We start from the raw sequence: 25,760 nt of genomic DNA, 5'->3' as shown, positions 1-25,760 counted from the left end.
AACTCCAAGAGAAAACATCCATTAGTCAAAAGTCTTGTGGGCACATATTTTGTATGAGTTTTGTGGTCTTATTTCAGCAACTTTCATTTTTATTTTTTTAAATAACCACGCATAAACATTATTCTCTTAAAAATACAAACATCTACATACATGTTGCTCGCATATTATGGTAGGCCTGTTTGTGCTATATAGAGTGAATTTACACCTTTGCCATTAACATGTTTATAAATAACTGAAAAAAGCACAAATGTCAGAGCATGTCAGAACATCTCAAGGGCCCCAAAAACAGCTTGGTCCCCAGAGGGTTAATCGCGAGTTAACTCATGACAATCATGCGATTAATCGATTGACAGCCCTAATATATATATATACATTTTTTAATAAGACTTTTAAAAATTTATTGAATTTAATTTAAAACATCTTTTTTTTTTAAAAGATATCATTTAAACTTTTAAGATTATACTTTGAAATAAATTCAACACCTGATATCTTGATCACTGAAGTCAGAGACCGACACACAGTGCTGTGAGAGAGAACCACTCTGTGATTTTATATTATATATTTTATATTATAACCATTTAATTTATACACTTTTAAAGAACAGAATGTTTTTCAACTTTAGTTTAATTAGCTAGATATTTATTTTATATTATATAATTTATATACTTATAAAGAACTGAATGGTTTTTCAACTTTTGTGTGAAATATACAACATTATTAGGAAACCCCTGTTTCTCACTGTTACCTCAGGAATGTGGAGGAACACACACAGACAGACAGACAGGTGCACCGTGCTGGAGGCATTCAGGAAAAAACAGTCTTTTGTATTAATTTATTGAATTTAATTTAAAACATTTTTAAAAAGAACAGAATGTTTTATGTAAGATGATTTTATTTATTCAGCTAAAACTAAAACAATTGGATATAAACAAAGATATTTTTTATTTTTTTTATTTTATGTAGCCTATATATTTTTTTATCTATCACTCTTGTATCTGCACTTGTTGAATCTTAAGCTGATGTGGCCAGCAAAGTTTATCTTTGCTTCTGAAAAATTATATTTCTTATTTGTATATTTCTGCATTGGTGGCAGGGGACTTGGAAGTTTTACATTTACCCTGTATTTGATAGGTGTGAGGTGCTAATTTCATTCCCAGCTGTCTGCATGCCATGTAACTGACATCAGAAGCCAGAGTTGATAAGACACTACAGACACCAGCAAAGTAGGTACTGGAAAAAGCCCCAGCCCCAGGCCAGTATCTGTAATAGAATTTGGGGCTCATGGGCCCATGGACTCCGTGAAAGTGGGATGAAGATCGCAAGATGGACATTAATGACTGTGAAGTCAAAGACTTCTAACATGTCAGGGTAGTGCAAGCTTGTTTTACTCCATTCAGGCTGTCAGGCTGTCTGGCTCTCTGGCTGTCTCTGTTCTAAATGCCCTCTGTGGACTGGTATTGTCATTCTGTATTTAGGCTATGTTAGGGGGAGTGGGCCTATGTATGATGTGAACTGGCTGCATTGTACTTTTGCCAAATCATTCCTCTGACCAAAACATGATGATCATATAGTGGGATGTTGTACAATCATGATCATTCACTGATGAGTTTATCACAGACTTGGGCATGTGCACCATGCACTTTTGGACTAAAACAGAACTAGATACATCAAATCAATGTTTTCTTTGCACCAATTTTTAGGTGAAAAGGTGAAAGGATTTTCATTTATAAAAAAAATAAAAAATCTTTGGCCAAAAAAACAAAAAAATCTATTAATTTATTGACAGGTAGGGTAAATTAAAATGCACTTGTCATCATTGATGGTGATTATTTCTGTAATGATCAGCTAGAGTTCATAGTGGATCCAAATATAACTTTAACACTTAGGAAACTGTGCTAAAGGGAGTTTCTTATTTTGAAAATAACTCAATGTTTGCAATTAAAAACACCCAGTTCAATTCATGTGCTCATTTCGTCCAGTTCAATCGAAGTTATCGTGCTCATTTGTTGATGTGGTGTTGTTTTTTTCCACTTTTATCAGTTGTGATCTGCGTGCTTCTTTTTTTTTTTTATTGCTGAGGTCGAGTGTCCGCAGCCAGCCACCGCCTGCCATTTCAGCAGCATGGAGCAAAGCGCCACATCATTTCCCGTGTCCCGTTAAAACTGGTGAGAATATGATATTAACAAATGTTAGCGTATGACAAATTGTGTGCAGCTTACCAAGAGCTATTTAAAATGTGAGTAATGAAACACCGTGTCTAAGCTAAGCTAAGCTAGCTACGTCGTTTGCTCCTCAAGCTAACTTTTGCTAGCTAGTTAACCCTCTGAGGTCGAGAAACGCGCCGACGCGTTTTGCTGGATTTTTTTCACATAGCAGCAACAAACTTAAATTACTCCGTCATTTATGGTTATACAGAAAAAAGAAATATAAAACAATAATCTGTGATATTTCTACTTTTGTATGTGTCCACTTACAATCAAATCAAAACATTGTGCTTTTGTAAAATAAAGAAAATAAACAGGGTGTGCGTTCTGCCTCTCCGTCGCGGTGAACTTTTTTTTCTTGAGCACGTCTATAAACTGAAACAAAACTCAGCGAATACTTGTCACACATTTATGAGCCATATACCTTTATGCACATTTAAGTGTGTACTTTTAAATGATCGGATTCAAACTGAAAACAAATATTCTCGGTTTAAGTAATTTGTATAAAACCAACAGGATGTCCAGTATCTCAAACGCTTGCTAATTACTTTTTAATTCGACACGCCCACTCGCGCAAAAGTGATTCACATGCAAATCTCCACATGCAACGCGAACGCCCTCGTTACCTCAAACACAAAACACCCAAAAACTTCACAAGTCTCTGCTTTTCGTCGAGTTTGGAAGACACGTCTGAGCTTACATTGGATTTACATCAGAAGAAGAACGCGATTTGAAGACAAGAAAGATGTAAGGTAAGAAATTCTTACTTATTAGTTTATGGTATTGTTGCATAAACTTCACATTGCAGTTGAACTGTTGCTAGATATATGGTGAATATTATACTATTTAGACCCGTGTTTACTGTTAAATACTGTTTGTGGATATCTGCTCAAACATAGATATGTATAACCATAATGTTTAATATTTTGGAGCGTGATGGCGTTTGAATGTATCATATTTTGGAGCGCGCTGTGGGTTTGAATGTATCATATTTTGGAGCATATTTTGGAGCGCGCTGTGCGTTTGAATGTATCATATTTTGGAGCGCGATTGCGTTTGAAAGGAAAAATGCACCAAACATTAGGCTTTATGTTTTTACTATTATCTCATTTCATATCATCATAACGAATGGAAACATTTGAAGTAACATGATAATCAATATATTTTTCTCTAGCGTAGTTGTTCTTGAAATCTTTTGGAAGATTTAATTTATTGTTATTATTATTTTATGCAGCACTGCGTAGCCTATGCCTACAAGGCACAACAAACCTGGTGTTCATTATATATTGTTGGAAACGTGTTTGTGTGTGTGTATTCTGTGAATTTTAAAAAGGAATTTTAACCAGAAAAATCTAAAATCTATTCCCAAAATCATGCAGCCCTATAGTTTCTCTTGATATCAGTATGTTCACAGTTTTTTCTTTTTTTTCTTTTTCTTTCAGGGACCAGATGCAACTGAGTCCTGCTGACTTCAACATTCACATGAGTCTCTGTACATGAACATGGTAAAGTGAAAATCAAACACCTTGGAAATGAAAGGTATGTACAATGTTTTTAGGAATGGCACAAAGGTCTCTGTCTTTGGATCATTGTTTTCAATGTGCTCTTTTGTCATTTGTATTTTTGGATTATGTTGTGTTGTAAATAAATCCAAACAATCTAAAAGCCATTATTTTTTAAATCTCCTCACTCTTTGTGCAAGGTTGCTCTGAATGACAGGACCTGATCGCTCCTAATAGGGCAGTTAGGGGAGTGTCTTTGTCTTTCTCAGGTGTTGAAGGCTTACATATTCATGAGATGATCACGCCTTTTCGCATAAGGCTTTTTCACACAAAACACGTCTTAGAAATTTAAAATCAATATATTGTCTTATCTGAATGAGCAGTCAGGGTGATTTTCACATAGTTTTGGAGCAAATATTCTAGGCTACGTCATACAATTTTCAAAAGTCTTGTGAAGAAATAATCAGTATGGGTTTCATGGCCTTATTTCAGTGAGATTTTTTTTTTGTATTTTCACAAACCACGCATAAATGTCATTATCTCAAAACTACAAACTTTTACATACATGCTGCTGATATATTATTGTAGCAGAGTTTGTGCTGAATACAGTGTAATTAGACTTTAGCCATGAAAATGTCACAAGTAACAGAAAAAAACACAAATGTCAGAGCATGTCAGAACACCTCCAGGGCCGAGAAAACAGCTCAGACTTCAGAGGGTTAATTGAGATAACGTTATAGTTAACAGCCAACGTAGGTCAGAATCCACTTTATTTGCCAGGTATGTGTAACGTTAAACATAGGAGGAATTTGACTCTGTACTATACATTGTGCTTACTCATAACGTTACAGTACTGTTAAACACATTCGAATTATAAATAAAATGTAATATAATGTGGTAACCTCCTACTGTCATGCTTTCCATTTATCAGCCTATGCTATTTGGATCATTATCTCTAGGCCGACACTCAATGAACAACATCTCAACACAATCTCCGCAATGGCGATAGATCGAAGAGCGCGTCCGAGTGAAGACTGCGCGAGCCACAAGAGAACACCTGTATCCATGATGGATGAAAAGATCGTGCAGGAAGTGAGGAGGCCAGCGGGGGATCCGGAATTTAGGAGCCTGGTCCGGGCCCTCCATGCTTTCTTAAAATTGTTTCACTGTACGGTGGAGGTTGAGGACGGCCGGGAAAGCCCGCCGGGTAGATTGGTGAGGCTGGCGGCCCAGGCAAAAAAGGTCCAGCCGGCCTTTCAGTCAACTAGAACTGAATGCAGGCTACAAGACAATACTAATGAGTGGCTCCAAACTGGGCTAACGATAATGGAGGAACATTATTAGGGGGCCCTAAGGAGGGCAGGGAAGGAGATCTTGCCAAGCCCAGGTGTGGATTGGAAGGAAGCATGGCAGGTGGCCATAAGATGGACCAGAAGAAGGTACAAGAGGTTAAGGGAGCAGACCATTAGGCGGGCCTGGAATGTGGTTAAAACCATCATGTCAAGAAGAAGGTCTGAGGAGAGGGCAGGAGAAGAGACGAGTGTGGGCCCAGAGGTTGAACCCAGACCTGAATTTGCGCGCGAACGGGGACCGGGACAGGGACCGGAACAGGAACAGGGACAGCGGGAGCAGGGGGAACAGGGACAGCGGGAGCAGGGGGAACAGGGCGAAGCGGTCCCCATGGAGGTGGACCATCCTCGGGGACCGGTATCCCCAGTAGTACCCACAGTAGTACCTGCAAAAGCCGAGGATATGGGGGAGAAGATCCCGAAGGCTAAGAAGGGTTGGGGCCCCAGCACAAGCAAGGCTGTGGCGATCTTGCCGGCCCTGACTCCTTCCCAGATACCTCGGGAGGAGGGAGAAAAAACGGGGGGGAGCCCTCAGGTCATTGAGGTGGAGGAAGGGGCCTTGGACTGGCTTATTTCTGGAGAGGGGTCGGAGGACCGGGAAAGTCCAGCGGCTCCCCAGAGGAAGAAGGAAGAGCTGGGAAATAAGGATAAAGATAGGCCTTTGACATCCTCAGGGTTGGAGGCTCCACGATGGAGCATCCACGTAAATCATGAAGGTAGGGAGAAGGCCAGGAGTTGGTCCTTGGCCCCGGTCAACCCGGTATTGTTTGTGGGAGCCTCAAATTTGAGTCGCCTGCCGAGGACAGAGGCATGGGACATCGAGGTCCATAGTTTCCCGGGGGCCACAATAGCGGATGGATACAACATTATTAAGCATAGGACAAAGACGGTTGGGAATACGGAGCAGGTGGTTCTTGCTTTTGGCCTGAATGACCGGGCAAACAGCAACACAACGGCCCTGGGAAAGATTTTAGAGAAATTGGTGGAGGCGGCCAAAACCATTTTTCCGGGGGCGAATATTTATGTTCCCCTGATCAATTTTGATCGGGCGTTGCCGGGAAACCATAAGGTGAATTTGGCGGCCTTAAACAAAAAAATCTCTCAGCTGGGTTACAGCATATCGTTGCTCCCAGAAGAAGATTTGAAAGTAGGGCAAGATAAGCTGCATTGGACGCCATCGACGGCGAGGGCCATTTTGCGTCATTGGCAGCGAAATTTAAACATCTAAGCGGGCCGTTCCGCCAGGGCCCAGGATTGGATTTCAAGACCCCGGAGAATTCATTACAAAATAAAAAGAGGCATTCGGTGATTAATTTGTCTCAGAGTTTTCATTTGTCATCAGTGCAGGTTAGCCTATTGGGCAGAGGTTTGTCTTTTATCCCTTCTCATTTAATGAAGAAGGTGGATAGGGGGTCTCTTCTGGCGGACCTGGGTCAGTTTCATGCCAAAGTACAGAGAGCGGTATTTTTTGGATCTAGGGAGGAGACGGAGGTTCAGATTTAGCCTTTTTGTGAGAGATCGGGCTGGGTTCCCAGGCCCCAGCAATTACCAGGGGAAGTTTGGGACTTTTTTGATAGAAATGTGGAGGGGGTCCAGATAGCTTTATCGGGAGCACGGACTCCAAGACAGAATTTATCCCGGGAAGAGGTTAAAGCTCTGGAGGAGTTGATTTCTAGGCGGGACATAGTTATTAAACCAGCAGATAAGGGAAGTACAGTGGTCATTATGGATAGGGAGCGTTATGTGCAAGAAGCACAAAGACAGTTGACTGACGGATCCTTTTATCGTAAGTTAACGGCTCCTATTTTTATGGAATCAGTGCCTCGCATTGAGAGGGTGGTGGATTCTTTGGAGAGGACAGGTTTTATTTGCAAACGGCAGGCAAATTACCTACTGGGGGAAGTTACACCCAGACCTAGACGGTTTTATTTATTGCCAAAGGTGCACAAACCTAAGAAGAAATGGCTGAATCCCTTCATGCCCCCGGGTCGTCCAGTAGTTTAGGACTGTGGGAGTGAGAGTCACAGGATTGCGGAGTTGATTGATTTTTATTTGAATCCCTTATCTACTAGACATTCTAGTTATGTTAGGGACACTTATGACTTTTTGGATAAAGTTAAGAGTCTGAAGGTGCCACCAGGGGCAATTTTGTTTTCACTGGATGTAGAGAGTCTTTACACTAACATTGAGACCCCTTTGGGGCTGAAGGCAGTACGGGACTGGTTTTCACGGTACCCGGAAGCCTCCAGACCAGATGAAGCGATCCTAGAACTCCTGGAATTGAGTTTGACCTGTAATGATTTTGAGTTCGAGGGGGAGTTTTATCTACAGATTAAGGGGACAGCCATGGGGAAGAGGTTTGCACCAGCATATGCAAATATATACATGGCCCAATGGGAAGAGACTGTCTTTCCCAAGTGTGAAAAGACTCCTTTATCATACTTACGGTTTTTGGATGATGTCTGGGGGGTGTGGAGTCATAGTCAACAAGACTTTGAAACTTTTTTAGGAGTATTAAATGCGCATCACGCCTCAATTAAGGTACAAGCGGTGGTTAACGAACAGGCTATTGCGTTCCTGGATACAACGGTATATAAGGGACCGGACTTTCCTTCTACGGGTCAGTTGGATTTTAAGATGTTCTTTAAAGAAACAGATACCCATGCCCTGTTGCCCCAATAAGGGGATTAGGGATAATTTCGAGGAGACATTGGGAAATATCCCGGAAGGTCAGGATATTGCTCTCCTTGCAGCCTACAAGAGGAATACAAATTTGCGGGATTTTCTGGTTCATAGCCGGCTTCTTAGGAAAAAAGGAAGGAAACCGCCGGCAATAAATAAACCTCGGGTCATTAAAGCTCGGGGACAAGCTAGGGCGTTTTTTCTCCCTAGAATTCCTTTGAAAACAAGGAACTGTATTTATGCGATTCAAAGTAGCCGGTGTGGTAAGCAATATGTCGGTCAGACAAAGAATTCCATCAGGACTCGTCTATATCAGCATAGATATGTGATCCGGAAGGGGGTATTGAGTGCCAGCAGGCGGGTGCTGATTGAGCACTTTAAACAACATGGATTACAGAAATTGAGGATAAGAGGTTTGGAGCATAACCCGAAGTGGACTTTTAGACATAGGTTGTACAAGGAAAACATTTGGATTGGGAAATTGAAGACTTGGACCCCAAATGGTCTTAATGAGAGAAGAGAGGTATCGGCAATATAATCTAGAGAACCGGGTGAAGAACGAAGATCGTTGGATTGAAGAAACCACAAAACACCCTCTCCGGCCCCTCTCCGACTCATTGGGTCGGGGTGGGGGCCGGATGAGGAGGATGAATACGGGCCTAAGCCGGCCCTTAGGGAGCTGTTGTTCCTAAACATGTTCAGCATCTTCTGGTTCATCTCTTGCTTATAATCAGACTGGATCAGGACGATGAGATCTTGGATGGGAAACAAGTCAGTTCTTACACATCAAGAATGTTCCTTTTTGAGTAATGTGTTTAAATAAGGGCATGACATGATGATGGAGAAAAGTTCTTGGAAAAAGGTTCCAGAAATTACTTCTCAATCTGAGCCCTTTTATACAACAGGTTAAAGCTTTAGTCTTGTGGGGTGCGCCGATTCCTGCTCTAAACCTACCCATAACTGCCTTAGGGATAATACACCTGGGGTCAAGGGTTTGGTCAATATTGATCTAAGCCCGTACCGGCATTTGTTCTAAAACCTACCCGTAGCAGTCCTATGATTAATACACCTGGTGGTGTCAATGTTTTGATCATATGGAGCTAAGTTTGTACCAGCTTCCCTTCTAAAACCTACCCGTAGCAAACCTATGGATGATACACCTGGTTGTGTTAAGGTCTTGATCTAAGCCTGTACCAACTTCCCTTCTAAACCTACCCATAGTAAACCTATGGATGATACACCTGGTTGTGCTAATGTCTTGATCTAAGCCTGTACCAACTTCCCTCCTAAACCTACCCATAGTAAACCTATGGATGATACACCTGGTTGTGCTAATGTCTTGATCTAAGCCTGTACCAACTTCCCTCCTAAACCTACCCATAGTAAACCTATGGATGATACACCTGGTTGTGTTAACCCTCTGGGGTCTGGGCTGTTTTTGGGGCCCTTGAGATGTTCTGACATGCCCTGACATTTGTGCTTTTTTCAGTTGCATATAAACATATTAATGGCAAAGGTGTAAATTCACTCTATATAGCACAAACAGGGCTACCATAATATGTGAGCCACGTGTATGTACATGTTTTCATTTTTGAGAGAATAATGTTTATGCATGGTTACTGAAAAAACTAAAAACTAAAACTTCTGAAATAAGGCCACAAAACACATAGTAAATATGTGTCAATAAGACTTTTGACTAATGGATGTCCTCGCCTAGAGTTTTTTCTTCAAAATTATGTGAAAATCGTCTTGCTTTATCGTTCACATAAAACCATACATTGATTTAAATTGATGTAAAACAGGTTTTGCTTGGAAAGCCAATATGCCAGGGGGGCGTGAACGAGGAGTGGTTTACACCTTAGAATACAATGTCCCACCCACTCTGCATAATGATGAGCCATTCATTCAGGTGTGAAACTGACTGAGCCACAATGCAAGGACAAAATATATATTTAGAAGACGACTTATATTGACCATAAGATTTTGCTTACATCTATCTTGTAAATATGTTTTGCTATTTTATTAAAAAGGTTACAACTACAACAATAATTACAATTTCAACAATATTTCAAGTGTACTCTTTCTTTGTAAAAAAAAAAGATTATAGGCCTACATTTTATCTATGTATTCATTATTTTGAATATAGTCAACATTGGAACAGCTAACATCTTAGTTGATTACTTTATTTTTGACAAAAATAGATATAGAAATTGCTAAACAAAAGCTTATTTGACGTGGCAGTATATTCTACAGTAAAAACTGTACCCAAATCTAGTCAACAAGATGTTGTCTTTCATATTTCGCCTGACTGTAACGTTGTTTTCATGAAATATTAGGGCATATTGTTAATTTGCAGTTTAATACGTTGCTTATACAAATAGCCTACATTTTATTTCAACATATTTCAGTCGATTTTTACTCATCTCAGTATAGCAATACAGTTTGCTAAAACATCATCATTCATTCACACACGCAATTTAAATTTAACTTCTGGCACAGATGAAGTTGACGATAGGCTATTGACTCGCGATCTTCGCAGTAGGCTAGTGAACGCACCGGAGAAATGCACATTTTTTAGGCTACATAGTTTTTTGTTTTGGATGGTTTTGTTTAGAACCAGCTTTCTGTAAATATATTTCACATTTTTTAGACATGTGAGGCGAGTAGGCTACGGTCTGGTTAATGATGATCTCCAGTTCAAGCACCTTATGTTGTGATTGCTAGCCTATATTTACTTTAAATCCAGGAAATTTGTTAATGAAAAATTATTAAAATTAAGATACAATTGATACAAAACGAAATTCGTTTTAAAGAAAGGATTTGTAGTTTCTGTTTTGAGGTCTCTGTGAAAGTTTGAAAGTCTTTTAGTGCGCTTTCAGAGCGCTCGCGTCCATAATGGAGAACTGTCACGTAATATTGTTTTTTTCCTCATAAATGCGAACACGAAAAATAAAAGACAAAAGACTTTTAAGTAAAACTTACTCCGAAATTGTGTCCTCTGCGGAATTCGCTCTTCAAAATGCTGCCGTTCGTAGTCTGAGTTACAATCTTCCTCTGAGGAAACAACCCGGTATCATGCATTCTTCCTCGCTGTCCAGAATCATCTGAAGGGCGTCTTTACTGGAGAAGCGTGCCATACTCAAAACGCGATGAACTATCAGTAAGTCTGATGAAGAAACTGTGTTTTTATGGCATTGATCGGGGGGCGTATGCGATGCATACTAGATCACCTAAACTATTTACCATTTGAATAGCGCCGGGGGCGGGGCGGCCTCAACTCATTATAGAGATAATGAGGCAGAAGGAAAAACGGTACCTCTCCTTGCTTTCAAACGGATTACATGAGTTGAAAACATTTGTTTTTTATATAAATTACTTCATTTAAAAGAAGAGATTTCAAGCTTCATAAAGACATATCTCACGTGTCTGTGTGAGAAGTATTCGGTGAGTTACAGTTCATTTTCGGACGCGTTTCAGAATGGACTACACTGACAGAGAGAAGGCAGAACTCGCTTCGTGTTTATTTTTCTTTATTTGGCGAAAAGCTCAACACTTTGTTTTTATTATGAGTATACACAAAAATAATACACATTTAACAGAATCGATTGATGTACGAAACTCCTATGAAAAATCAAAGTCAACAGAGTATTTATGAGTTTCTTTTACACTGATAAAAAAAAAGCGAGCTGGTATCGCCAGCGATACAGTCGACCTCAGGGGGTTAAACCAGTATGGCCTATTCTCAGTCTTGTAAACCAAACCTCTTCCTGTCTGTTTGAATAACTATATTTGCAACTTGAGATATATTTGTCTACCTTTTTTATCCTTATCCCATTCAGCTTGTCATATTTTATTAACTTTGTGTTTAATGAGTACCTTAACTTCTGATTTACTGAGTGGAATGCTTAATTTAACTTCCTCTTCTTTAGTAGCCTCTTTTGCCAGCCTGTCTGCTTCCTCATTACCACCAACTCCTTTATGGGCAGGAACCCATACAAACTGGATTAATATTCCCTGTTGACTAATTGCAAATATGATATTATTAATTTCATTCAATAAGTCCTGTCGGCATGATGATTTTCCATTTTGAATGGATGTGAGAGATGACATAGAATCAGAACAAATAACTGCCTTAGGGGGCCTAACTTCTTCTATCCAATGCAATGCAATATTAATGGCTGTCATTTCTGCTGCAAATATGGACAAATGATCTGATGTTCTTTTTTTAATTGAGATTTTATAATCAGGGATGTAAGCTGCAATACCCGTTTTACCCTCTGAATCTTTAGATGCATCTGTATAAATCTGTGTTGTATTATAGTACCTACTTTCTAAATATTGCTCTATGTTCTGACAACCTCCTCATATATATATATATATATCTGGTTTCCATGTTCACCATAGGGGAGCAGAACAGCCAAGGTGGAGTTGATACCAGGGGTACTGTCTTACTACAAGTGATATCATCTATTTCCATTTGATTTGCTAGTTTATTACCAACCCAACCAAAGCTACAAATCTGGGTTCTACCATACTCCCAACACTCATTAAGAACTTTCTTAGTAGGGTGTGATTCATCATGTCCATTTAAATTAATCCAGTACGCCATACTCAATTTAAGACGTCTGAGGCTTAAAGGTATTTCTCCTGTTTGTACTTGCAACGCTGGTATGGAAGAGGTTCTAAATGCTCCGCAACATATCCTCCAGCTTTTAGCCTGCATTCTATCGATTTCACTAAGCAATGTCTTAGATGCTGAAAGATACACAATACATCCATAATCCAAAACCGATCTCATCAATGCAGTATAAATTATTTTAAGGGACATCCCTGAAGCTCCCCAGTTGTATCCTGATAAACATTTCAGAACATTAATGCCTTTTTTGGACTTCTCAGTTATTTTCTGAATGTGTTCCTTAAATGTTAGTTTGACATCAAACCACACTCCTAAATACCTAATAATATTAACTTGCTTTAAGGACTGGTTATACAGCTTAAGCTCTAGTATGGGACTTACTCTTTTCCTTGAAAAACAAATAAATTGAGTCTTCTCTACAGACAAATGAAAACCCCACTCACATGCCCATTTTTCTACCTTATTGATTGCTAGTTGCATCTTAATTCTAATATTATCAATATTGCATCCTTTTATCCACAGAGCTCCATCATCAGCATATAGTCAAGTGTAATGCTCTATTGATTCTAATGTCATCTATTGTATCAAAAACATCATTAATCATAATGTTAAACAGTACTGGACTGCATACACTACCCTGAGGCTTGACAAGGAACTGAGGCTATGGTGAGTGTTTTATAGAGCTTAATGATGAGGCTGCTGATGGTGAACAGGTGTGTGTAATTAGTAATCTGGAAAGAGTGCAGGTGCGCCAAAGAGGATTCTGGGAATTGTAGTGTAGAGACAGACGGTGAACGTGACACTTATGGCATAAAAGCAAACGTTTTTAATCAGATTAATATACTTTACGTCATCTTGCAACGTATTAAATTGTAAATTAACATTTATCTGCTCTATAATATAACAAATGCGATGTATAATATGTTACAGATTTAATATGAATGTTTAGTCAAAATTTGTTAACCTGTTTTGGATAGATTATTAAATGTTTACTGTAATATAGACTACTGAAACATCAATGAAGCTTTTGTTCGCAAATGTATGCTCATATGCTAAATATATAGTGTAAAATATAATATAAAAATGTTGTTGACATACTGTGCAATAATATATACATGCATGAGATCACAAAGATCTCCCTGTAACAAGTGTACATTATATTAATGTTAATACAATAGTTGATTAAGTATGAGGAGAGAAAAAAAAAAACTTCTGCCTCCGACACTGACTTGACACTGTTCACAATGACAAGGTTTAGATAATGAGCATTACAATGCACATAAAAGGCATACTTTGCTACATTTTGGATTCTTGTGCACACACCTGAGTGTTTGCCACTCATAACAGGAGCACCATCATAGCCCTGACCAACCAGGTCGGTACGATATTCTAGTCCGTGTCTTTCAGGGCAATTTATTATGAAGCTGATCTAAGCTATCAACCCTAGACAGCTCTCATGTATCATCCCATTGTACTAATACCTGATAACCAGCGAAACTTGCTCCTTAGTTACATCAGCAATTATTAAAAAAAAACTCACTTTCTTTATTTTTATGTCAGTTTGTACCATTTCTGCCAAGCATTCAAGCATTTCATTTTGCATACATTTGCTTGTGTGCTTGCCATTGCCATAAGCATTCGTGCGCTTCTCTATTAGGGGGACCTTGTTTAGCAATTTGTTATAAAATGGCTAAAAAGTTGCCCTTGTTATTCAAGTCATCAGACTCTCAGTGACGTCTTTGGGCGATATTCTGGGTGGCAGTCAGTAGGAGTAATTGTTTTGATGTATTCCCGATTCTCTTCTATCTCCTTGTTCATTCAATTTATAATGCATGTATTTTTTTGCATAACCGTTTGATGCTGCTTCCATGCAAACATTGCACTTCTGTGATGGTCTGATTTAGAGTGACCTTTAAAGTAGTGATGTGACGTTCGGCACTGAGGCTTCGAAGCTTCGAAGCTTGTATCAAAAAAACGAAACATCTCAGAGTAAAACACTGTACCGGATCTTGATTAATTTTGCCATAACCACGTGATCTGTGATGTCCGAAGCTTAGTTTTCGCACACAACCACGTGACTGCTTCCTATTCTGATTAAAATAACGGGAACCCCTTGCGCAGATGTCAAGTGTCATTCACTTCTTTGATAAGAAGAAATCATAATACTAATAAATATTTACATGTGTAGTTTTGTGCAAGTTCAGTTTGTATTAATTCCTGGTTCATAAGTACTTCAACTGACCATTCTATGATAATCTTCTTATATTTTGATCATATATGCCTATTTTTCCACAAATTTATTCACAGACTCATTTATTCATAAATGTAATTACAATAATATGCGGAGGACTATTATTTATATAGTTTATATGTAATTTTTAGTGCTGTCAAACGATTAAAATATTTAATCGCGATTAATCGCATTAATGTCATAGTTAACTTGCGATTAATCGCACATTTTTATCTATTCTAAATGTCTCTTGATTTCTTTTTGTCCCATTCTTTTTTTCTCATTTTAATGCTCTTATCAACATGGAAAAGTGGATCGGCTTGCTTTGTGCAAATGTTTTTTTTATTGAAAACAACATTGGCATACTGTAGTGTTCAATTTGTCACTAAGGGCGTTTTTCCACTGGGTTCGTTTGCTGCGGTCCGAACCCGAGTGCGCTCGTTCCCGGCGCCCCCCGCAGCGTTGATCTGGTTTCACACTCAATTAGTTGTATCGAACCCAGGTGCGTTTGCAGTGATCTTACGTCATCGCAAACGCACACGGAAAATGCATGGATAATACAACTCGACTGAGCATAGCTGTAATTTGTCTGTTTTTTTGGTGCTATTATGCACAACATAGTGAGAGACATCACCTCTTCAGTGTCCCACAACGTTCCCCTGCCACTCATGGTTGTCGTGTGTGAGGAAACAATGATATCGACAGTGATACGCATGCGCGGGATACTATACTTCCTGAACAAGCGCGCACCCGAGTCCGTGTTGCTTGCACATTAACGCGAACCGCACCACGGTTCGGGAGCAACCGAGCTCAGACCACCTCCTCCAGGTAGTCTCGGGTTCGGTACTCTAGTGCGCACCCGGGTCCGATGACAGCGTTCACATTAGCGATTTTTCATGCGAACCGTGCCCCGGTCCGCACTAAACTGCCAGTGTGAAAGCGCCCTAACATTCTCACTTGGAGCAAATAATCTCTCACACAATGTAACACTGTCCATCAATAAAAGGGTGAAAGAAATACTGACGAGGTCCTGATATTGACGAGGGGCGGAGAATTCGCATCAGCTGTGTGTGCTTGGCCAACAAGTGGTATTTCAGACTGGACGTGCTGCGAAGCCTGCGATGATAGCTCAGTTCACAACGACAAAACACACAGATCACTTTGGTCTTGTCAGTTGAACCATTTGGCCACTTTTTTAAAATTAAACTTTCCATTCAGAATCTTATTGGCATCCATTTCGGCGTCTCGCGCTCATCATTCATCCACTCAAAATGTAATGTTAAAGGCGCACACTGGACGAGAAGCGAAGCGCAGCGCGTCGTATTTAAAATTCGAACACATTATTCTCTATGAGTGTACACCACACCGGCGGCGCCATTCGGCGTTTTTATTGCTGGCCATAAACTGAGAAAGTGCGCGTCCGATGTGCGATACAAGTTGTCCTAGACGCGGCTTCTCGTCCGGCCGGCTCGCAAGCCCAAACAAGTGTGTGCGGCGTGCCTGTTGTTTTGTTTTCAGTCTAGCTAGATCCGGTGGTGTTGTAGTTTTACTAATGTTACTAGTTGTTGCAAAAGCATGTGAAAAAAAACTACAAAGTTTGTTAGGCGTTAATCACGCGATAAAAAAATTGACGGCGTTAAAATGGGTTCGCGTTAACGCCGTTAATAACGCGTTAACTGACAGCCCTAGTAATTTTATTATTTGAAATAGCCCAAAAATGGCTGGGTCGTCTCAGACGCCTCTTCTACCTTTTGACCACAAGATGTCATAAGTGTGCACATTAGGGGTGTAAGAAAAAAAACACAAAAAAAAATCAAAAAAAAAATCGATACACTTGAGTATCGCGATATTTTATTTTGCAATACTGTATCGATTTAAAAAAACGCAATATCGATTTTTTTTTATTTATTTTTTTACATCTTTTTTTTTTTGTTTACGTGCAAAAATATTCATGGTAAGACAGTGGTTCACGTTTATGTTGTGTTTAAATCCCTACCACTAGATGGCTATGCTGAGACGCACCACTAGTGTCCTCGCCTAACTGTGTCTAACTTTTTGCTAGACGCTAACAATGTAGCTATGGCTGAACCCCGTGTAAGACCGGCTCCAGCTGCATTCCGTGCTGAAGTGTGGAATCATTTTGGTTTCCAGAGTAAAGAGGGCACTACCGATATCGACAGGAACCATGCAGTTTGTAAATTGTGTCTGGGGAAAATCTAGTACTCTGGTAATACCACGAATTTGATTGCACATAATGTGTTATGTATTGTGACAGGGGCTATATGTATTTTCTTTTATTATGGCCTACTTAAGCATATAAAAATGTGCTCACTAAGGCCGGCGACACACTGGCTGCGTGGCGTGTCCGTTTTTATTTCGGCTCCCATGTTAACAGGGTAGAGCTTGCACACTGCCTGCGTGACACGCCCGCCTCAGGTGCGGCTTGAGCCGCGCGGAAAACGCGTGCATGCTAGAAATAGAACCGACGCCTATTTTTCACGCGACACGCAAGCGTGTTGGAAGCGTTTCCAGGCAAAATAGAATAGGAAAAGATGTTTATATGCCATTTTGACACAAATACATATTAATAAATGTCATTTTGATGTTTGAAAGTCTAAGTTTTGACATAAATGCAAATATAAATGTAATTTAAAAAAAATATTATCGTTTTTCAAATATTGCACCTGTCAATACAGAACAAAATATTCTATAGCCTATTTTGCCGTCAACACTGCCGACGTTGTCTTTGCTGCTATATATTTATGTTTAACATGAAGTATAGACCCTTTTACAAGCCCACGTGATCAAATAGTTGCACGCGCATTTTGGCAACGGAAGTGGTGTTGTTCCCCACTGGCTCTAACGTGTTAGCAACTCCGAAAGTTAATTGATGCTACGTCATCATTGTGTACAAACAGTAAAAGGGTCTATAGGCCTTCCACAACTCTCTCCCCATATGTCGAATATATCACCAATGAGGCTTATCATGTCACCTAGCAGCAGCAGTCAGACACGTTTCTGGTGTGCAAAGACATGGAAAACGCCACGCAGCCAGTGTGTCGCCGGCCTAAGAACCTGTGAACCACAATCTGGCAGTTTGATTTTCTGTGTACTGAATTGTTTACCTAAAGTAAACTTCTTTGACTTTTATGCACATCATGTCTTTTTTTAAATATTACTTTTTCAAAAATTATAGTCCTACTTTTAAAAAAATCCCAATATATCGCCTTATGCACAGTATCGAAATATATTGCAATATATTGAATCGTGGCCCATGTATCGTGATACGTATCGTATCGCCAGATTCTTGCCAATACACAGCCCTAGTGCACGTGTTGAAAAGCTTCGAGTAATTAACCCTTTTTTTGGGACAATTTGATGAAAGCCTCAAATGCTTCAGAAAGCTTCAGTTTCCCATCAATACTTTAAAGCTACCTTCCTTGCACAAGGCTTTTTATCAGTTAGAAAAGCCATTTAAATACGCTTGTAGATTGCTAGGAAAAGGTAAGTGAGCCTGAAGATGGCTTATGTAGAGGTGATGATGAGTGACAGGTTCTGGTCATTAGTGCTCTGAGGAACGGACTGACGAGGGTGGGGGATCATGGGAAGTGTAGTCCATAGCAGAGAGTGAATGGGAATAATGTGAGAGTCACAGAGATGGAAAGAATTTATATAGTAGGAATTTTCTGATCAGGATTTTTGCAGCCGATGCCAATTTTTTTTGTCATCATGATCAGGCAATACCGATAATTCAAGCTTTATATAAGTGCTAATTAAGCTCTCTGTTGTATGTTTGTTTTTTTAATACCACAGACATTATTTACAGTAATGCTATAGATTGTTGATTTAATGGAGAATCAAACAAATAAGCACAACAAATATAAATTTTTCAATGAACATTTTAATGGGCCTTTAAAAACATGGCTTATGCTAAACAATATCCCTGGCTTATTAAAAAGCCTACAAAACTTAAATTATTAGTGTAGCATGGAGACCATTCCATTATCCTTCTTCTCAAAGTTTATTTCTGGTTCAATGGAAAAGCTGACTAAATTGACCAAATAATTCTTCAAAACCATAAAAAAATTTATTGCAATGTTTTTGAAGTTGTTTACACAGTCAACCCACCAAAATACAATGGAATTTGAACTTAACTTAAACATTTATTTATTTATAAAGCACATTTAATAGCAATGTTGTTGCTTCACAGCAATTTTTTTCCCCTCTCCATGACTTTTAAATTGATTTTTATTATATGATTCTATTTATTTAAATTTTATTTTACTTAATGTAATTTTTTCTGTACGTCTTTGTAAAACGCTTTGAGATGCAACTTTTAAAGGCGCTATATAAAATTAAGTTTATTATGATTATTATTATTAAAACATACATATATAAAAACATTTACCATGCCAAGCAAATGAAGGCATGACTACACTCTCTTAGAAATACACCCTCACACAACTGTAAAGTGAGATCAGTAGACGAGAAAGAGAGGAAAAAAACAAACAAAAATAAGTTATTACTTCAATGAACAAATACCCTTAACTAAAAGCTAAGTTAAAAAGATACGTTTTCAACGTAACAATATTGTGAAAAAGTGTCCCCATATAAAAGAAATAAAATGATTTTGTAACAAATAAAATTATTCGTTTTTTTAAGGTTATAGCCAGTGCTCTATATGTAGTAATAAAACATAGCTGTAATTTAAATCAAACTTGCATGACAGGACAGGCACTAAACCCTGTCTTACATTTACATTTTACATTTATTCATTTAGCTGACGCTTTTATCCAAAGCGACTTACAATTGCTATATATGTCAGAGGTCGCACGCCTCTGGAGCAACTAGGGGTTAAGTGTCTTGCTCAGGGACACATTGGTGTCTCACAGTGGATTCGAACCCGGGTCTCTCACACCAAAGGCATGTGTCTTATCCATTGCGCCACCACCACCCATTGTAGTGGTGGTCGTCCAATGGGCGTCTTGGCCCATTGTAGCCCTTAGCCACATCTTCAGCACTGAAGCTCCTCTCAGCTTCACATGAGGACACTGGCACCACCAACAAAATTCTGACCAGGACCTCAACTCGGTCAAACAACCCCCAAACCTCCACTGGCATTCCCCTTAGGACCTCTGCTGCCTCTCCACTGCTGCTACAGGGGTATTTCTGGCGAAAGAGGGGCAACTGTCCTGAGAGAGAACCTCTATGCAACTCAGGGTACTCAACTATTGAATCAGTTAACACTCCGGTCAAAAGGACACTTTAGACTGTGTTGATTGAAACGGTCACCAAACTGAACCTCCACACAATCCAATACTTTAAGTAAAAATTTGCATTCCTATTTTTTGTTTAGGATACAATTTCAATGATCATTAAGACAAAACAGACAAAAAAAACGTACATGCTTTGTCTTCTCATTAATGTAGTCCACAAACTTGGAAACATCGTCATCCTCACAGACAAAGACACCCTTAAACAAGCCATGATCTTCATCCCTTGAAGATAATTAGAAGGGCTTCAATTAAATTTCTAATGAAAAACTAACTGGAATAAAACATTATTTTGAAATGCTTTTTGAAAGACAGATATATAACTTCTCCTACCCTCTTTTGAAGCGATACATTTTTCTGTTACCATCTACTGCCACAGCAAGCATAAATGGAGAACAGGCTGGACAGTCAAACACTTTCAGTCCACAGAGCTGATCGATTTCGAACTGGCAGTATCTCCATTCGAAAAAACTTCGTTGAAAAGCATCTGCGCATATCTTTCCATTCTATAAAACAAAACCAATATAAAAGTCAAAAACAATATAAGAAATAGCTCACTGCCAAAAAAGAAAAGAAATAATTTGGTAATTAATTCAATTCATACTCTGCCAAAAAACTCTGTCCGCTGTTCTAGTAAACTGGTGAAGGACTGTCTAGACATTCCAGGGGCAGTCAGTTTCATGTGGTCATGGGAAACAAATACATCTATTTTATATAATGTTTCACAGCTTGCTGTGGCAGGCCAGTAACCAGATTTGATCAGTTGCGGGACGCTGGTATTTCTGCTCACAAGACATTTCGGACATTTGAAGTGTGGCAAGCTGACATTGTAGCGACCTATAGAAATAACAATGTATTTATAATGTATTTGTAATATATATATAAAAAAAAAACAATAATTAAAATATTTGTTTTATACTGGACTCACCATCGATTCCTATGAGAATGGCCCTTTTACCTTCTGACACCTCAATGGAATCAGTGGCACATTGGCAAATTTGCTCAGGAGCCTCAAGATGCAAAAGGCAATCTAGAAAAAAGAAATTAAGCTACCGTAAATAATATTGTTACATTATTATTATGACTACATGAAATTCACATGATAGATTCTAAGATTTTATAATTCTGGAAAAAAATAACATACTTTTTTCTTCAAATTGGAATTGGCCTTCAATATCCACCTTGACCAAAGTTGTTGGGGATAGGGGTTGAAAGAATCCTTTCACATTTGTCTCTCGGTTGTGAAGTTTCCTTTCATGGGCCAGTATATCACAGTCTGCACAGTACAGCTGTTTAGGAATGCAGTCCTTACAGCGGATAATAGATCGCTTCAGTCTGCAGTGCTGGCACTGCTGGATCTCTGTATACTCTGCCGTTAATAACGACTCCACTATCTCTGGCCTCAAAGCTGCCCACTTCTTCTTACTCTGGTCCATGCGAATAGACCAAGTGTTTGAGGAAGTCGGATCTGTGTACTGAATGTCTTCACTATCAGCTAGCAGATCCTCTACCTCTTGATGAAGAGTTTCTGTAAAATAGAAAACTAACACAATATAGTGTACAGTACATGCCAGTTAGTTAGATTGATCATTACAAAGCAGTAATGACACAATAATACACACCTATATCTTCAACAGCTGACCAAACAGTGCGAGCAGACAGTGATGGCCTTTCACCTGTGAACAATGAGACATAACAAATAATGAATAATTATAACCTCTGCATGATTTGTGAAAATTGTTGGTTTTATTACTCACCATGATCAATGTATCCTTGCCCAGACTCCAAAGATGATGTACTGACTGGATTGTTGATCTTTGTAGCTACAAATAGAGATTTATTAGAGATTATTAGAAATATACAGTACAGACAAATGATGATGCTACACATTATCAAAGGGAGAAAACGGTATGAGGTGCTAGAATCTGGGAGTGTGTGTGTGTGTGTGTGTGTGTGTGTGTGTGTGTGTGAGTGAGTGAGAGTGAGTAAGTGAGTGAGAGAGCGAGAGAGAGAGCAAGTGATGGCTCTTAAAAGAGCCGTTGGTTTAAATGTAGAGCGTGTGTATATGGAGTAAGAGATGTGAAGAAACTGCAAGACAAAAAAAAAAAAGAGTTACAACTTTAGGATATTATTTTCTGAATCTTTATTTATTAAACATTTTGTGTGAATAACTATTTACAACAAATCCCGAGATCCCCCCACAATCATAAGACTATATTAAAATAAATAAATAATATGGCAATAAAATAAAACTGACCAAAAAAAGAAGGATCTGAAAGTCTCAAGATTTCTGAATTGTACATCAAATGTATTAAAAGCATGGTAAGTGTTGTTGTAACTGTTTTTACTATGTAACTTATAACAAGGCTGTGGTAAAAGCAAAGTAACGTTTGCTGTTACTGTAAGTAAGTTACTACAAAATACCACAGTAGAAGTAGGCTAAATGCGGTAAAAACATGGTAGGATTTGTGTACCAAACACAAATACCACAGTGGAAGTACAGTGGTAGTTACTACTTCCATTAATTCCAAAAAATATGAATATAATAAAATGATCGAAGATCTGTAACGTTAGGTTAATGCTGATGCTAGCAGTCACCCGCTAATTGATAATGTGTTTGGTGGGTTGAACTTATTTTGAACAAAAATAATGTAATATTGATGACCTACAATTCAGAGAACATTCAGAAGCCGATCTGGATTAATAAAGCACATATAATGAACTTTATATCGAACAAAAAGACACCGCCTGGTATACTCACCGAGATATGTGGCGTAACGTTAAGCTGCTGATAAATAACGCGATGTTTGTGCGAACGAGAATTGGGTCACGCTTCTTGAATGCGATTAACAAAATCGTATGATATAGTACGATTTAAACAATTCGTATGATTTAGCACGAATTCGCTGATACACTGGGATGTGTTAATGCGATGAACATATCGTACGATTTCGCACGAGCCAGCTCCAATACAATTCAGAGAACATTTAGAAGCCGATATGGATTAATAAAGCACATATAATGAACTTTATATCGAAACACCGTCTGGTATAGCCTACTCACCGAGATGTGGCGTGCCGCGTGCGTAAACTGTTGATAAATAACGCGATGTTGTGAGAATGAGAATTGGGTCACGCTTCTTGAATGCGATGATAAAAATCGTTTGATATAGTACGATTTAATACATTCGTGCGATTTAGCACGAATTCGCTGTTACACAGGGGTGTATTAAATGCGATGAACAAAATCGTACGATTTCGTACGAGCCAGCTCGTATGGTTTCGTACGATTTAGCCACTTGGTTAAATCGTGCGAATTAGTACGAATTCGCCGTGAGATAGGGTTGGACAGTCTGGGTCTTCTTCTGCAGTGAAAGGCCACTGGCAGTTGAAGCTGTCCTAGATACACTTTTGGCCATCTCCTCTAGGCTGCCAAGTACCCGCTCATACTGCCCTAGCACAGCTATTATAGCAGAATTGCGCACAGTCCACCTGGTTGGACAAAGGGGTTTCAGTGTGGTAATGGGTACATTTTCAGAGGTAACTATGTTTTCAAACATACTCTTAAATTTTCCTGACTGGCTAAAAAGGATGCCTAACTGGTGGACCCAAGAAAGGCAGTCCCGGATCATTGGGGAGGCTGAGTAGCCTGCCTGTGTGATTAGACTGACACAGTGTGCACCACAACTAATGGCTGCTGCTCCCTCACTATTGCCTGTGCACCGCTGTACTTTCCTGCCATGTTTGAGGCGCCATCGTAACTCTGCCCACGTAAAGCAGACATGAGCAGATTGAGCCTCAACAGCACATCAGTTACCATCTTGGCAATGCCCTGGCCTGTTGTCTCTGACAAACTGTATAATCCAATAAATTCCTCATGTGGAACAAGGTTATGGTCCACATAGCGCAGACAGACACTTTCCTGCTCAACACCAGAAATATCCTGGGTACCATCAACTACTACAGAAAACTGAACAAGTGCTGGAGACCTAATCTCTCTTGCAATGCCTCGGATTATTGTATTGGCCATCATTTTCAGGATTTCATTCTGTGATTTAGGGCTTTTCTTTTTTTTCATAACACTTGTTAAATTGGCTGTTCATACTGTAAACTGTCGAGCCAGTGTTGCTCATCTGCTAAACAGGCACACCTCCAAAAAAACATTAACAAAAGCTCAACACACTTACCTGAGATTCTAAACCTGACTGTCCCTGGTCTCCCTTTCCCTCAGTACTTTCTGTATCCTTTGCCTGTGACACCGTGACATTATTTCCATAAACACCCATTCTTATAATGATATATTGCCTTCATTTTGTACTTACTTGGCATTTTGGTGCACTGAAAAATGATCTTATGTCGTTTTTTTTCTTTTCTCTCAACAACACAAAGCAATAGTTGTTTAAATATGTTTGGTTCACCACGCGGTAATATAATAATTATTAAATTATCTTGTGTCCTTCACATAGTATTTTAGGTTTCGTCTGGGACAGACCTTTTACCTTTTATAAATGTATTTTTAAACCTAATCATGCCACATCAGCCACTTCCTCTTCATATCTCTGCAGCTGTGTCTTTACACTTGTTCTCATTTGTCAAGGAAGCTGTAACAGTATTGTTTTAAAAAACTTTAACTTTAAATCCTGTTTTCAAAAGTTTACGTTTTCAGGCCAACAAAACGCTGTTGTCGTGTAAAAGAATGGCCAAAACGCATAAATTTTTTCTTTAGATTTAAGTTAAAAACAGTGACGTGTAAACGCCCCCTCATTCTGCACACCGTCTTGGAAAAAATCACGTCTCAGCTTGCTATTTTAAAATACTCTTGACCATGTGCGGGTTATTACATAATTTCTTTGCATAAGCACATTTTTTGAAGCAAAAAAGGGAACTAAGTGAAACTAAAAGATTTCACAAAAGTTTCTGTCTTGCTTAAACAATATATTTGCCAGTCTTTTAAGAAACACATTTCATTCTCAATAAAACAATTCCACCAAACAATCAAATTGAATTTATTTTTCCCTGCCATCGTCAACTCTAGATTGCTCTGGTTTGCTTCCATCACTTTTCAGTAGTGTTTGTCAGTTCTCATCTTTTATGTGTGTGTATGCCTATGCCAGGTTGTCTCCAGCAATCTCCTGCGTTTTTGGTTCTCTTTATTAATGACTTTGGATTTTTATATGAAACTCACATCAGACTCTTTGATACCTAGCTAGTTTTTAAGACAACCGATCATATCTTGATTGATGTTTTTGGAGAATTATTTACTCTCGCTTACAACAAAACCAATCATTAACTACTTTCTCCTGACATCTACTCGAGCATCAGACTTTTTTCAGACCTTATTTTAATTAATACAGTTTGAGGATCACTTACTCTTGCTTTGAACAAAACCAACCAATATCAAGTCTCTTGATAGAACAAAAATGTCTAACATTAAATCTCTTAATTGCTTTGATCTGCGATTGATATGTACTAGACAGCAATAAAGCTAGATCTAAAATCCAAAAGATCAGTTGTATCACCATTAGGCTTGGGCGGTATTACGGTAATATGGTATACCGCGGGATATAAAAATAGCAACGGTATCAGTTTCAATACCGTCATACCGTCATAAAAAAAATTATGCATAAAAATGCGTATGCGCGGTTGTCATCACGTGACAGCGTTGAGGCGAAAGAGAGCGAGAGAGGCGGAAAGATGGCGAGTAGCGCACCGAGTGACCTGGTCTCGAAAAAAAACACATCTTCTGAAGTTTGGCAGTATTTCGGGTTTCGACCGAACGAGAAGGGAGAGGCGATAAATACGGACGAGGCAATTTGCAGATTGTGCAACAAAAAGGTCACTGCGAGAGATGGAAATACTTCGAACCTAAGGTCGCATATACGAAA

The 25,760-nt window shown here is 39.0% G+C and overlaps 1 protein-coding gene across 1 annotated transcript in view; it reads right to left on the bottom strand.

Annotated features, from left to right (window-relative positions):
* LOC309496391 (uncharacterized protein) overlaps positions 1-23,695 on the bottom strand; it is a gene marked incomplete at its 5' end in the record, with an annotated part of 156,822 nt that extends 133,127 nt beyond the window's left edge. The window contains 9 exons of the mRNA XM_082166385.1: positions 19,347-19,772; positions 20,008-20,101; positions 20,210-20,382; positions 20,481-20,713; positions 20,805-20,906; positions 21,021-21,404; positions 21,499-21,552; positions 21,634-21,699; positions 23,599-23,695. Coding sequence (XP_082022511.1) covers positions 19,536-19,772; positions 20,008-20,101; positions 20,210-20,382; positions 20,481-20,713; positions 20,805-20,906; positions 21,021-21,404; positions 21,499-21,552; positions 21,634-21,699; positions 23,599-23,695 — 1,440 coding nt within the window. The 3' untranslated portion in view covers positions 19,347-19,535. The remainder of the gene's footprint in view (positions 1-19,346; positions 19,773-20,007; positions 20,102-20,209; positions 20,383-20,480; positions 20,714-20,804; positions 20,907-21,020; positions 21,405-21,498; positions 21,553-21,633; positions 21,700-23,598) is intronic.
* Positions 23,696-25,760: the final 2,065 nt, after the last annotated feature.

Source organism: Leuciscus leuciscus (assembly GCF_965113295.1).
Source record: "Leuciscus leuciscus genome assembly, chromosome: 4".
NCBI classification, from domain to species: domain Eukaryota; kingdom Metazoa; phylum Chordata; class Actinopteri; order Cypriniformes; family Leuciscidae; genus Leuciscus; species Leuciscus leuciscus.
Note: the sequence above shows the minus strand (reverse complement) of the source record. Positions and strands in the feature narration are given on the sequence as shown.